Source organism: Candoia aspera, chromosome 2 (assembly GCF_035149785.1).
Source record: "Candoia aspera isolate rCanAsp1 chromosome 2, rCanAsp1.hap2, whole genome shotgun sequence".
NCBI lineage: Eukaryota > Metazoa > Chordata > Lepidosauria > Squamata > Boidae > Candoia > Candoia aspera.
Window position 1 is genome coordinate 24,929,680 of NC_086154.1, and position 14,197 is coordinate 24,943,876.

Genomic DNA, 14,197 nt, shown 5'->3' on the forward strand with positions numbered 1-14,197 from the left:
CATTTGTCAAAGAGTAATCATACTTCATTTCTACTTTACCAAGTATTGTCTAAACCTTTCAGTGAAATCTAAAGAGACCCGGTGTTAATATGGTTGTTGAATCTCTGATATTTGACTCGCATTGTACAGGACACAGGACATTTCTTGTAAGAATTGAGACATTTTAAAATATTTAACTAATTAGGTAAAATAGTGCAATAAAATAAATTAAGTATGTATACATTATATAGAGAGAAACAGATGAAAGAAATAAGCTATTAAAATGTAGATAAAGAAAAAAAGAACTTAAAATAGAATGTTTGGAAGGGGAGATAAAAGAAAACCTTTTTAATGGGATTTTTAAAAAAAAATAGTAATATGTTATCAGAAAATAATTACTATTTATATTTGTAGTAGAAATAACTGTAATTCAAAGGACTTATACCACAAGCAGAATTCATTTGAATAAAATGAATATCCTCAATAGAACTATGCTCCTTACTTGCTAGAAACAATTTTCATAATATGGGAGGAACAGTGTGAATTGCTGTAAAATACTGTATTGAAAGGGTTCTTCGTCAGTATTCCAGAGTTTGCCCAGTCTTTTTCAACAACAGCATATTCTTTTCTGCCTCCCAGGCTCCTTTTTCATCAGTGCCTCCTCCCACCTATAGGCAGACAACCTTTTCTGGCCACTGAGAATTTTCATTCTTGGGTTTTGTTTTGTTTTTTTGGTAAATCTGGAGATTTTCTCAAGCCTTGTTCACAGCTGGTAGAAACAAAAGGAAAGATAGAAAACAAAATTCCATTTGATTCTTTAAAAAAAGTTTCTTGAGCCTACCTGCATCTCTGGCTTTGAAAGTGAATGGCTGGATTTACATATCATTCTGACCGATGATTTGTTTGTGCTTGGATTACCATGATGTGTGAAACCAGCTGCTAAAGTTTGTAAACTGTGATTTATGGTTTAGTGTTAACTTCAATACACCTGCTTAAAAGTCAGTTGAAATAGAGCCTTGCAGGATATGTTGTTTATTTAAATAATCTGACCAATTCTCCCCAGTAGTAGCTGGTGGAAAGGGCATGTTTGAATTTGATTGTATTTTTTGATTGTATTTTTTCATACCCATTCCTCCTCTCATTTTCTTCAGCTGCTTTGCTCACAGAATAGTGCTAGCTAACTGTAGCTGGCATCTAAATGCTAATGTATCCCATAAGACTTTAGAATTTGGTAATGGACCTTGGCATTCAATATTTGTTAAGCTTAAGCCATTACACAATTGCCTGTACACCATGAGATTTGAATGACATCTTAATAGTTTTAACTCACTGAGCAGCTCTGTAAAAGATAGTGGACTTTTAGTTCTTGTATTTAGTAATTTAAGCCCAAACATTTGAATCTATACCAATGGTAAAATACTGTAACTTAAATTGTGCATGATTATGTTACGTTCTACATTTTGTAATATATCAATGCTGCTTTGCACAGTGGCTAGTCACACAGTGGCTTTATTGTGTAGAATTGTTTGCCATGTGGATTGTATCAATCGGCTAGAATTTCTCAACATGTGATAGTGCATAGAGATTTATAATGTTGTGCAGGCAATCCATGTAGCAAGCTGTCTTATGCAAATGTCCCATGAGCAATAATTATTCGATATGCTTACTGCATGGAACCTATCTGAAGCTGCCTTTATGCACTGATTATAATGTATACACTAGAATTAAACCTTTCTCATTGGGATAATCTATTTTGTGTAATATATCAGTGTTTGCATTTAGGCCCTTAGGATAGCCCTCAAACTTTCTTATAAGTCTGAATAGCATAACTTCCATCCTTCAGATTTATGCCTGTTCTAAACTAGTGTTGATATATTCCAAAACATTAGTTTATTTAAATTGAATCTTAACATGATTAACATTACTGTGTCTCATGATAGTTTGATATATTTTAAACATATTTTAGACATCTGGGGGGAAAACCCTGTATGTCTGTCTCACAATGCTTAGGTAGTATTTGCTTGGGTTTCTCTTGTATAAATCTTTCACCTTTTTTTATTCCATAAACTTTATTTTTAAATTGTCAATCCATTCAGTTATACTTAAATGCTTCCAAATTCCTCCTAAGATTGCTTTGAGTATTATTAAAAGCCTGTTGACTGCTAGTAGAAAAAAATGGCATTTTGTTTTCTTTTCAGTCTTGCCAATTTTTTTAGTCTAGATAAAGCGCTGTTATTAGAAAATACATACTTTTTGTTGTAAAAGAAGGTACATGGAATTATTCTGTTTTGATTTTTGTTCATTTAAAATGTATTCCATGTACATTTATTTAACAGTTAAACCCCACTGAAGCTATTTGTTTCTCAATAACGTATCATGGGATTAAGTGACATCTTTCATTGGATTCAATAGACCTTATTTTTGAGTAAATCTGAAAATCAGGATCAGCCTGAGCAGCAGATAGGTAACTGGATACTAACATCTGGATAATAGAAATACATTTTAGTGCAATCCTTTCTGTTTTTTCTGTCCGGGTTTTGGTACAGTATTTATCCCTGATACTTGTTACAGTTAACTGCAGTGTTGCAGTTAAATGATAAGCAGACAGCTGGGTGCTGTTCCAGTTCTAGCAGCTATGTTTGTAGAAATGCCAATCAACATTTGTTCTTTGGGATCCACCTTGAATTTCCTACAGCTCCACAGAAGATGTTGAAATTAATTTCTCACAACCTATCAGTCAAGTGATGGATATGCCTTGAGTTCTTTTGCAAGCTGTTTAACGAACTTCATTTAATCTACTGGAATGAAATACAGTTGAAAAAAAAATGAGTGCAGGGGTTGTGAAATCTGCCAGTTTAATAAACTGCCATCCTATATAAAGTGAAATGTATTTACAAAATCGGTCTAGTCTGAACTAGAAAGAAAGCAAAACTTAAATATGGTACATTTGGCAAATTTAGCAAAGAAAATGTCTCCAGATTTCATTTTCGTATTAAGAAAAGCTTCCTGCAAATGCATTTGCAGCGAGGTACAATGAAAGAGTTAAGTGGATAATAATTTGAATAATTATTCAAATAATTATAGTCATTTTTAAAGCTTTTGCAAATAAATAAATAAATAAATTTTTGTTGCTTTTCCTGCTGCCTTTTAACCAGGCGCGGAATTTTGTCAAGCTTGGTCTTCGCTCCTCGTTTTGACAGATGTAAGGAAAGAACTGGGCGACTTTCGCAAGCAAGCAGGAGCGTACTTTTTCTTATTGGCGGATTGATGCGAAGCGATTTAAATATTAAATGAGGCCTTTTAAGGCAAGATCGGTAGATGACATTAGTGAGAGGAAGGTGTCCGCGAGAGCGAGGGGGGCGGGAGATGAGTTGCATAGATGAGCTTAGTTTCCTGCTTGTTTCCTATTCAGCCTCCGTTCCTGTGCTTGACGTGAAAACTTTTAAGGTGGGAGGGAGGCGTCTTGTGTTAAGGTAGCCTCGAGAGAAACGAAAACTACCAGCGCGCGAAGGGCGTGGGTTCAGCAGGAGCAAAATGTGTGTCAGAGTCGATCTGAGCTACGTGTTCGTAAAACGAAACCATTGGACGTTGAGGAGGGGCGAGTTGCTGCCCGGACTTCCTGGCTGCGGGGGAGGAAGCAGAGGTGGTTCCTCTTGTCCCTTTAAGACCCTGTCGCTGCGAAAGGAAAGGAAAGAGGCGGGCGCAGTTGTGATGCGCCCGGACTTCGCCAGACGCCTAAAATAAACAACTTCCTTTCGCTGGAGTTTCTCGACTTCGGGCTGCGCGAAGTCCGATGTGGGAGAGGGCGGAAAGGGACGCTTGAGTTTGGCTGTTGCTTTGATGGCAATCTGGGGACGAGTTCGCCTTGAATTTGGCCAGCGGGCTACAGAGAAGCACTTTTAATGGTCGGCTGCCGAGTCGGGATCGCAGATGACTACAGCCGCGTTAGTGTCGGTCGCCTTGCCTCCCTTGGTTTAGCGGCAGCGGGAAAATGCCCTTCCCGAGCTAAGAGCGAACCGCGCCGACAGTTCATCCGGCTTGTCCGAGAGATTAATGGGAAACAAAGGCGATGCGAGGCCTCTCGTTGTTCTTCCCTACGCGGTGCCCGTAGCGGCAGCCCCGGTTCAGCTCGGAGAGCGGGGGATTCTTTGGGAACTTCCTTAAGCGGCGGTGCCACCTTAAAGAGGCTGATGACTTTTCTCGTTACATTGTAGCAGCGGAAAGAATGTCGGCGCGGGCCGTGGCTGACGTCAGAGGGGAGCAACGCAGAGCGGCGGTGGCGGCGGCCAGCAGGCAGCAGCGGCGGCCCCGGCACGGAGGAGGCAGCGGCGAGAGCGGCCTCGGCCCCGCCGCCACGATCTCCGCCAGTACAGCCACCGCCACCAGCGCAGCAATGGCGACCGTCGGGGAGCGCAGGTCCTTGCCTAGCCCGGAGGCAATGCTGGGGCAGCCCTGGAGCCATTGGGTCGATGCTGCTAAACTTCACGGGAACGATGGTGAGCGGGAGTCCCTTATCCGTGGGGGAGGGGAGGGGAGGGGAGGGGTCTCGCCGGCAGCGAAAGGGTTAACACAGCTGGTCGCCTAACGCTCTTCTCCCGGAATTGTCTGATAATCTGTCCCAGAGTAAGGCTGGGGGGAGGGAGAGTTGGCCAAGAAGGTCCTGTTTATGGCTCTAGTCTGCCTGGCACCCCTGACAGTACCATAGATTTATAGGTAGGTAGGTCAGTCGGTAAATCTTGCCCAGGCAGTTGGCAGAATATAGCTGGCCTTAGTTGGTTATGAAAACCTAGGCATACTTGACTGGCTAGCCCTTGGATGGGAGACTACCAGGAAATTCCAGAACTCTAGGGTAGACTGGGAATTTTTTTTAAAAGTCATGGAAGAAGGCAATGGCAATTCATTTCCATATTGCAGCCAAGAAAACAGCATGGACATTTTGTATGAAAGCAACAGGAGTCCAGCTTGACTCAAGGAAGACTTTATAATTAAATAATAGGGCATTCTCTGTTCTTTAGGTGATCTTTTTTTGGGGGGGGGGGAGGGAAGCTAGATCTCAAGTAAGTCCCACAACTCATTTATCATGACAACCAGGAGAGCAGTTGCCTATTTCTTGGTGGTTTTATTACTATTATGATGACATCCTATAATGCAAATGTTGTTTGCAGTGGGATTTTTGAAGTCTACTGTGCTCATATAAATCACATAAAGTAAAAGATTTATAACTGTTCCTTTGCCTGTTTAGAAATCAGTGTAATGAGATTCCAAGAGTATTTAATATAACATTAGCAGACATTATTTATTTATAACATTTATAGCCCACCTCTATTCTATAAAACTCTCAGTGGTTTTATAGAATTATTCAACTAAAAACATCCACAGTATTAAAACAATAATAAAACCTTTAAAACATACAAAAAAACAAAAATCTACACATGGTATGTTTTCAGCTCCTTCTGGACGGCAGTTAAAAAAGTTGGAGCCAAGCTAAGCTAACCTCTAACCCCCAAGTCCCCCCCCCCAAGTCTCCTGAAAGTAGGGAATCATTAGCTCCTTTTGGTAAAATCAAATTGGTCAGCCTGATTCTAATAAGTGAACACATTCCTGAAGGAAATGTGGTATGAAATATAAAGGGCTTTATAGGTTAAAACCAGCACTTTAAATTTTATTATTTTTATTTATTTATTTAAATTTGTTATAGCTGTCCAACTCCAGTGGACTCTGGGCAGCATACAAAACCAAAAAGAAATCCATAAAAACAGCTAAAACATAAAACTACACAGATAGTCCAGACTAAAACGATCTTAAAAGCATCATAAATAAAACAGCCCCCTCCCCCCCAAAATACAGTAATACGTTAATCCCAGGCCTGGGAGCAAAGCCAGGTTTCAAGTGCTTTCCAGAACCCTAGGGGAGAGGGCATTGTCCTTACCTCTGGGGAGATGCTGTTCCAGAAGGTGGGGACTATGACAGAGAAGGCACATTTCCTCAATCCCACAATATGACAACATTTAACATTTAATTTAATGCAACCAAATGCCAATAGGAAGCCAGCGCAGGGCCCAAAGCTGTTGGTACTTCCACCGGAAAGTGCCAAGTAGTACTCCAGCTGCTACATTTTGTATAGACTGAAACTTCTGAGTGGTCTTTAAAGGCAGTCCCATGTTGAGTGCTTTGCAGTAATCTAAGCAAGTGGTAACGAGGTCATATGTCACTGTAGCAAGGTGCTCTTGTTCCAGGTAGGGCCCCGGTTGTCACATAAGCTGAAGCTGAAGCTGAGCAAAGACTCACCCAGTCATGGCTTCCATCTGCTGTTCAAGCAGGAGCCTTGAGCGCAGGAGAACCCCAGAGTCGTCCTGTTCTTTCAGAGCTAGCGCTTCCATATCTAGAGACATTGCTGGAATAGCCAGAGAACCACTTTGTCTGGATAGGGTTCAATTTTAGTCCATCCAGAACTTCTCAGCCTTCAGGCACCAGAATAAGACCTCAAGAGCATCAGCATGGCCCGGGATGAGTTTCATCAGCATACTGATGAAATATAATATGAAAATGGGAGAGTCATCTGATGCTACCAGACCACCAGATGACTCTCCCATTTTCATATTGTAGTTGCTGTGCTTAACATGCTAACTGCAGGTTATATGGTATTAGCAAGCTCAGTCCTTTGGGTTTACACATTCCTCTACTCCAGGGTTTCTCAACCAGGGCTCTGTGAAAGTTCACTAGGGGTTCCTTGGGAGATCACGATTTATTTAAAAAATAGTTTCAATTTGGGCAATTTCACATTAAAGAGGTAAGTTCTAAAAATTCTTTATTTTTAGATTAAGAACCATCTAAATGCATATATACAGGCCCACACATGAAACAGGTATAATAATTTTGTAACTTCTGGCCTATATTTGAGCCTGAATGTCCCCAAGGCCTGAAAAATATTTCAGGGGTTCCTCCGGGGTCAAAAGGTTGAGAAAGGCTGCAAGTCTACTCTATCCTCCTGTTTCCCCTTTTTAGTTAACTGCAGTTTGCCATGTTTGATGAAGCACCAAACTAATTAACATCCATGTTAAATTTAAAATTAATCAAGTAAAGTGATTTCTAAGTAAGCTTAGAAATATTAACTATTGTTCCTTGTTCAGAAGATACAGGGAACTGCAACTAGAAGTGGAAGCAAAAGTGTCCTAACTCCTCCTCAGCTAGATAGGAGAAAGAGATGTGACAAGATAATGTAAACATGGCAAAAAGGTTGATGTGCTCCTATAAATCATTCTTGTGATATAAATGATATTCTGGAAACCTGTGTTTTATGGCATACCTGTAAATAAGAACTGTAATAGGTAAATATAATACATCCAAATACTGAAAGAGCTATTTTTTCGCACTTAGAAAACATCAAAAATATCAGAGCACTGCACTAAGAACAAAGGAAGTTGTGATATAATACAAAATCATCTCTGTCACCTGCATCTTTGAGCCATCAAAATAAGAAATAGAATTATAATAATAATTTTAAAAAACAGGCTGCATAAAATCATTACGTAATTTCTAGTAGCTTGTACAAAATACGCTACCAAGAAGAAATATAAGGCAGTTTGCAGGACGTAGTTGCATTTTTGTTGTATGGTGAAGCTTTATTTGGAAGAGAATTAAGAGCAGAAAATAAAACTTTTCCTCTCAAGCCTGCATAAAATAGGCAACATTTCAAATTGTCCATATCAGTATGTATATTCTGGCACCAAAAACTTGATGTGGAGTGTCCACCTCTTGAGCTGGTGAAGTTAAGGCCTCTTGTAGGTTGAAGGCACTGCTAAAATAGACATTGTATTTAGTAACTTTTGTCTGTACCACTACATCCCATGTACATGTTGAAGGCATTACCTGGAACCTCAACACCATGATTGCTCTCTAGACTTCTTGGTAAGACAGTGACTGACAATAAACTGCCAGCATGTGGGATAATCTGATCAAATACCTGTTTTCCAGTGAAAGCTGGTGAATTTTCAGGACCCTACAGTGCCGGTCCTTCTATCTTTAGCTTTTTCCAGCCTGCAAATCCTAACATCTTACAGCATTGCCAGTTCTTGAGATAAGCGCACTGATCTTGGCTTTAATGGAAGATGGATTCAGTTTAACCTTCAGAAGTTGGGGAATACACTTCATAAATTTGTTTTGCCTCAAATTTATGTTGCTTACAGCATTTGAGCAGGGAGTTTGTGATAAAGGGTTTGTGAGTAGGATTTACTTTTTTTTTTTTTAGAATAAAAACTGTGGAGCTATGAGGTGGCTCTACCACTTGTTAAATAAATGGAGGCTGTTAATTCCAGATCATGGTTGTATAAAAGTCCAGTGTCAAGTTTTGAAAGACAGCACCTCTCCAAATGATGATTGTTACCTAGTAACTTACATTTTTAGGCCATTTATGGCCATTCTTCACTTCAGTGTATAGATCAAAATCAACGTATAACAATAGACCACTTTTAAAGTATCTTAACAAACATGTCTGGACCTAGTGTTGAAATAGCTAGGGATGTTGTCCTTATTCATATTCAGAGGAAAGCATTGTAGAGCTAAGGAGCCACTGCAGGGAAGTCTCTTTTCTTTGTTGCAAGGCAAAGTTGTATGTAGAAAATCAATTGCTAATTCTCTTAAAATAAAATTCTTTTTATAACAGATGTTCCTTTAGTATTTGCATCCTAGACCATATTAAATAACTCTTTTTTATTATCTATGTTTTTTATAGTACTCACTTGCTTTTGAAGAGGGAAGGGAAGCTTCTACTACATGCTTTTGGTATCTTAAGTATTTTTTCCTATGAGATTAATTTCAACCATTTTATGTAAGATAGGGAGAGAGAAAGACAAATTCATTTCATATTCTTGTTGCACTGAATGTTTTGGATTTAATCAGAATATAATTTGCTATGTAGCTGACTGTCAGGCCCAGCCCAAGAACAACGAAGAGTCAGTCCATTCAAACTCCAGTTCTTTATTTTCTCACACCGTATAGACAGAATCTTGCCAGACTAAGGCTACTCTACCTAACCTAAGGGGAAATAACCTGGGAGACTCAAGGGCGGGGCTATCCTGAACCTCTCTGTTTTCCCACCATTGCCTCCTGGACTGTGCCTCCGCTTATCTCCTTCCCCTCCTTGGAATGTGCTCCCTCCTTCCTGAGAACCAGAAATCCACCACAATGACACTCTAAAAGCAACTCCACATACTATAACATTTTTCTTTTGTTTGTTACATCCTCACAGGAGCAGCCTTGGAAGAAAATTTCAAGGAGTATGGTAAAAACCGAGAAGCGATGCGACTTTGTAGGGAAGGTGAGTTTGACGTAGACAGATTTCCCACTTCATATGACAGTCAGTGAAACTTGCATACATGTGTATGGAATCTTATAAGGGCCTGAATTTGCAACCCCACACTATTGCAAACTATGGTATTTGTTTCAGACAAATAAGAAGTTCCAATAATCTCTGGAAGTTCGTCTGAAACAAATACCATACATTTTCTTTTTTCAAAATTTCTAAATATAATTAAGAGTTATTCTTTTATTTATGAGTTATTTAATGTAATTTTGCATTGCATTAAATGCATAATGTAATAACAAAAGCTAATAGAACTGACTGGTATTAGGTCTTGTATATGCTAATTTGGAGTTTTCATTGGCTTGCTCATCTTATAATAAATAGATTTGGCTGTGTAATTCTTAAAATACCATTTAGATGCTAAAGGAGATATCAGGCCACTTTCATGGGACAGTTGATTGTTGCTTAGCTTCATAGTACACAAGGAACAGATCAAAAAGTAACACAAGAAGAATTCTGCATTTCAGATCAAAGGATATTTTTTCTAGCATCTGGTTTTGAGATTGACAGACTTGTTCACTATGAAAACCCACAAGCAGAACACAACTGCAACAACTGTCTTGTAGTATAGCTATCTATGAGCTGTATTTATAGGCATAGCCTTTATCTTTAATAGATATTGACAGCATTGCCTTCTATGAATTTATTTAGTTCTCCATTAAGCAACCTAAGTTGACAATCATTACCTCATATTTCAGTTACAGGTTCCACAATCTACCTTTGATATATGGAAAAACGTCAGTTTTAGATTTTTTTATTAGTGCATTGATTTATCTTAATTCATAGAAAGTTAAGAGTGGGAAAAAATCCCTCTGTCAACTTCTGTATGTGTCTGTCATTTTCCACATATCTTTTTTCTGCATTAAAAAGCTCCATGTGTTGCAATTTTTATTTTTACTCCATCCTTCTGGTCATATTAGTTGCCTTTTTTACACATTTTTGAGCTCTATTCATACATAAAAATTAGAATGATAAATAGGTTTCCAAGTATAATCACACCATAGCCTTATATAAGAGGATTATGATATACTGGCAGTTTCTGAATAATATATCTGAATTTTTCATTCATCTATAAACTGATGTTTTCATGAACATGTTTCAGCTACTCATTCATTCCTGTTATGGGCTTTATTTATGTATTAGCATTATATCCCACCTTTTGTTTAGGAGCTTAAGGTGATGTATGCAGCTGTCCTTCCCATTTTCCCCACACAACAACCCTCTGAGGTAGGTTGAGCTGAGAGTGATTTGCTCAAAGTCACCCAGTTTCAGTGGTTAAGAGTAGACTTAAACCTGGATCTCTCCAGTACCACTCATTTTCACCACTACATAATCTTTTACTTGTTTGTTTTTCGCGCTGGGCATATGTGGGGAGATATTTCATAGCCAGATTTAATAAGTAGAGTTGAGTTGCAGTGCAATAACTAGATTATTTTTTTATTTATTTACATCAGAAATGTTCTTGTAACGCTGTTGAATGGATATTTTCTGGTGTCAGTGCTTGTTGAATTTTACATCCTTTTTAGAGTTTGCATGGCAGTTTAGCTTTTATGCAGTCATACAATGTTTTTCCACAGTGAATTTTTATTTTTTACATCTTTGTTTATGATTCCAAGAAATTATAAAATGATTAAGGTTATATAGCTGTCCTGTAAATTTGTGAAAATGTTGTTGACATTTACACCTCTTGAAATGTTACCTGAAATCTTTGTTCTATACTAGAGACAGGTGAAAAGACATTACAGAAAGATATGTGTATTGCTCTGCATAGTGCCCCAGTTTGTTGAACTGGTAGATCTTTCCCCTCTTAATTAAGGACAGGTTAAGACTAGGTACACAGTGGAGATAGGAGTCATGCTTTCAGTTGTATAGAACTGAGATTACATAACCTTTTAAAAAATATATACATATCATTTGTTTATATTTGCAGCCTCTTCAAGGGATATAATTATAATTAGATGGTCTCTCATTATCTGTAACTGTACACTTGTTGCCTTCTTGATATTTGATATTACGTCTTCATCCTCTGAAAAGCTAAGATGCAAAATAGATCATGGACAAGCCTATTAGTTATCACATGGTTGCATTATTACAAATTTTACAATTTGTTATATAATAGAATATTTGCATTCTAACTAATTTGTTTTCATTTGGGCTAAGAATGAATGCATTTAAATCCTTCCAAATAAAATGCTCTCTGCAAAGCAATAGTTGTATCCCCTTTTCCCAGCAAAAAATCTTCCCCTTCACTGTTTTGTGTCTGAAACATGGTATTCAGTACTTACCAGTATTTAAAGGAAAGGGGTCTTCTTTATAAATCATATGTTTTACTCTTATGAAGTACTCTAGTTATCAGAAACACAATTTTGCTGTTGTATCACAAATGAGTCTGTGGGAGAAGTAGTTCAGCAGAATGGGATAGAATCAGGATTGTTTTTGAAGTAAGGTTAAACTGGCTTTTCAGACAGACAGAATATCAAGCAATGATTTCCGTCTAATTGCATTGTTCCTTTTCAGTTTGACAAGTTAACAGCAGACAAAATTACTACTTCCAGCTTATTGGGCCTGTAAGTGAGGGTCGATTCTCAAGATTCTTATATAAGAATTCCATGGAAATGTGTGTCTTGCGTCCAGTAAAATATTGGAAATGAAACTTACTCTGTGAATGGTTGAGATCCAAAAGACAAACTTCAGTTGCAGCAAAACATGTTTTGAGCATAAGCGTGAGCCTAACTGTACAAGAGTAACAACAATTCAATCTGAAATTGACAAGTTGGATAAATTTTCAAGCCCGTGCTCCTTGTCTTAGTTCTTAATAACTGCCTCAGATTTCTTTAATATCTAAATAAGTTATGTTCTGTGACTGTTCTAAAGCCTTTTTCATCCTGTGCTCTCCAAAGGTGTTAGACCACTCTCATAATGCGTGTCTAGATACCAGTTGAGAATAGCTGCTGTATAAAGATAAGTAGCAATTATGTAAACACAAAACAGTTGTTAGGCCATATCAAATCAAATCTTTATTATGGTTATAGAGCAGCATAAGGAGGGTGGGGTAAGTAATTAAAAAGAAGCATAAAGGATCTAAAAATACACATCTAGCGTGAAAATGAAAAATTTAATAAATTATTATTATTAAAATATAAAAAGAATTTTTAAAAGCTAGAAAATGTAACAGATATATAAATTAAAAACTAAAAGTGTATATAAAAATGAGAATCTGAAAGAAGGGTTAGGAGCATCAGATGGGCGTAAGGGAGCATAAAAATTTAGTATGTGGCAGACTATATCAAGTTACAGAGCACTCTAATATAACCAACTAGGTGCTGATTAGAACTAGTTTATAAAGTCGAGCCCCAGCACAGGCCATCACCTGACAAATTTTGAGCACTGCTGCCCAGAACCTAGCAACATTGTATGTTGTGGTAGGGTTGGTATCTGCAAGCAACAGGGACATGCAAAACTATCTTGTGCACCCTGGGTATTTATGTTGTGATGGTGAGATGAGACTAGTGTGAACATCTCTGTAGTACAGGCACAGGAGAAGCACATGCTCTGTTGTTTCTCTGTGTCCAGAGTCACAGGGGCATTGCCTCTCGGAGCAAGGAGTCTTCCTGTGTCGGCCTTCAAAGGCAGCTGTGGGGAGGGCATGACATCGTGTCAAAGTGAAGGCCCCTCTGTGCTTAGCTACTTTGAGTTTAGTTATTTATGCCATGGGGGAGGCAGAGTTGTTAGGCGATACAATTTTCCAGAAAGTAACAGTAGATAACAGCTGATAAAAATGTTAATTAGGGTTTATTAGATTTGAATTCAAAAATTAAAAAAAATATATTTCTGAACAGGATGCACTTTCATTCTGTAAGAGGGAGAGAGAAAGTACTTTTACTTTGTCAATGCCCTGGTTTTGATTCTGCAGTTTTCTTAAGAGAATGGCCATTAACACTTGATTCTGTGTATGTCAAAGCAGCATCTCTTTTCTCTCCCTTTAGAAGAAACAGACATATACCAATTTACAAGCCAAGAAGTAGTAGATGCTTGGCAGCATCTTTTGCCTAAAACCCTTTTTGCTCTAAATTACAGGATTCTGAATAAACATTTTCTTTGAAAAATACGTGAGTTTATTTAGATTTTCACTGTATGCTTTTCGTCTATCTTGAGCATTCTTAACTCCAAAAAATTATTATATAATAAACTTGCTGAAAGTCATATTTAGCAGGATGCTGCATTGGATATGATATTCCAGCTGTTGGCTATAATGTTTCCCTCTTTAGCTAAAAACCACTAGTAACATATTTAAAAACAAAACAAAAACCATGTTGGCCCTCGGTGGTTAACTGGATGCCAGTAAGAAACCCACAGGCAGACACGAGGAACATGTTTTTCTTCCAATTCATGTTTTTCATAACTGAAATCAAAAGACCTGCTAGAAATAATATATTAGGGTGCTTAAGTATAGGGCAAAATTATTACAAGGTATTGCATTATTTCATGAGAGCTGAGGATTCACAGAAGATACACTAAAAATAGTGGCAAGGGAAAAATTAAATGCAGAAGTTACTAGACACACACTCTCTTGTTATATACCTTCTTTCGTTGTAGGCCAACTAAATTCAGAAGAGGCTTTAGAAAATAAGTTACTAGTGTCAGCACGTTAACTACAAGCATGTAGTTAAGTGTCGCTCTCAAAAGCGACTATTAAGACCATTTTTTAGTTCACATATTGCTGCACAGCATGGATCAGATACGTTTGTAGAAACTCTCTCAAATAATTACCTAATTTTGATGCCATAAAACTCGTTTTTTCATTTTGAAATAATCATGCATATGCCAGCAGTAATATTCCTATTCCTTAATGGATAA

At 37.9% G+C, this 14,197-nt stretch overlaps 1 protein-coding gene across 4 annotated transcripts in view; it reads left to right on the forward strand.

The window, feature by feature from the left end:
- Positions 1-14,197, forward strand: part of ATXN7 (ataxin 7) — a 132,004-nt gene that overhangs the window by 43,895 nt on the left and 73,912 nt on the right. The window contains exons 3-4 of one of the 4 annotated variants that reach the window (XM_063291528.1): positions 4,194-4,475; positions 9,227-9,295. In XM_063291528.1, coding sequence (XP_063147598.1) covers positions 4,205-4,475; positions 9,227-9,295 — 340 coding nt within the window. In that variant the 5' untranslated portion in view covers positions 4,194-4,204. Of the gene's footprint in view, positions 1-3,524; positions 4,476-9,226; positions 9,296-14,197 lie in introns of those variants that run through there. The other 3 variants (XM_063291530.1, XM_063291527.1, XM_063291529.1) reach the window with 3 other exon arrangements.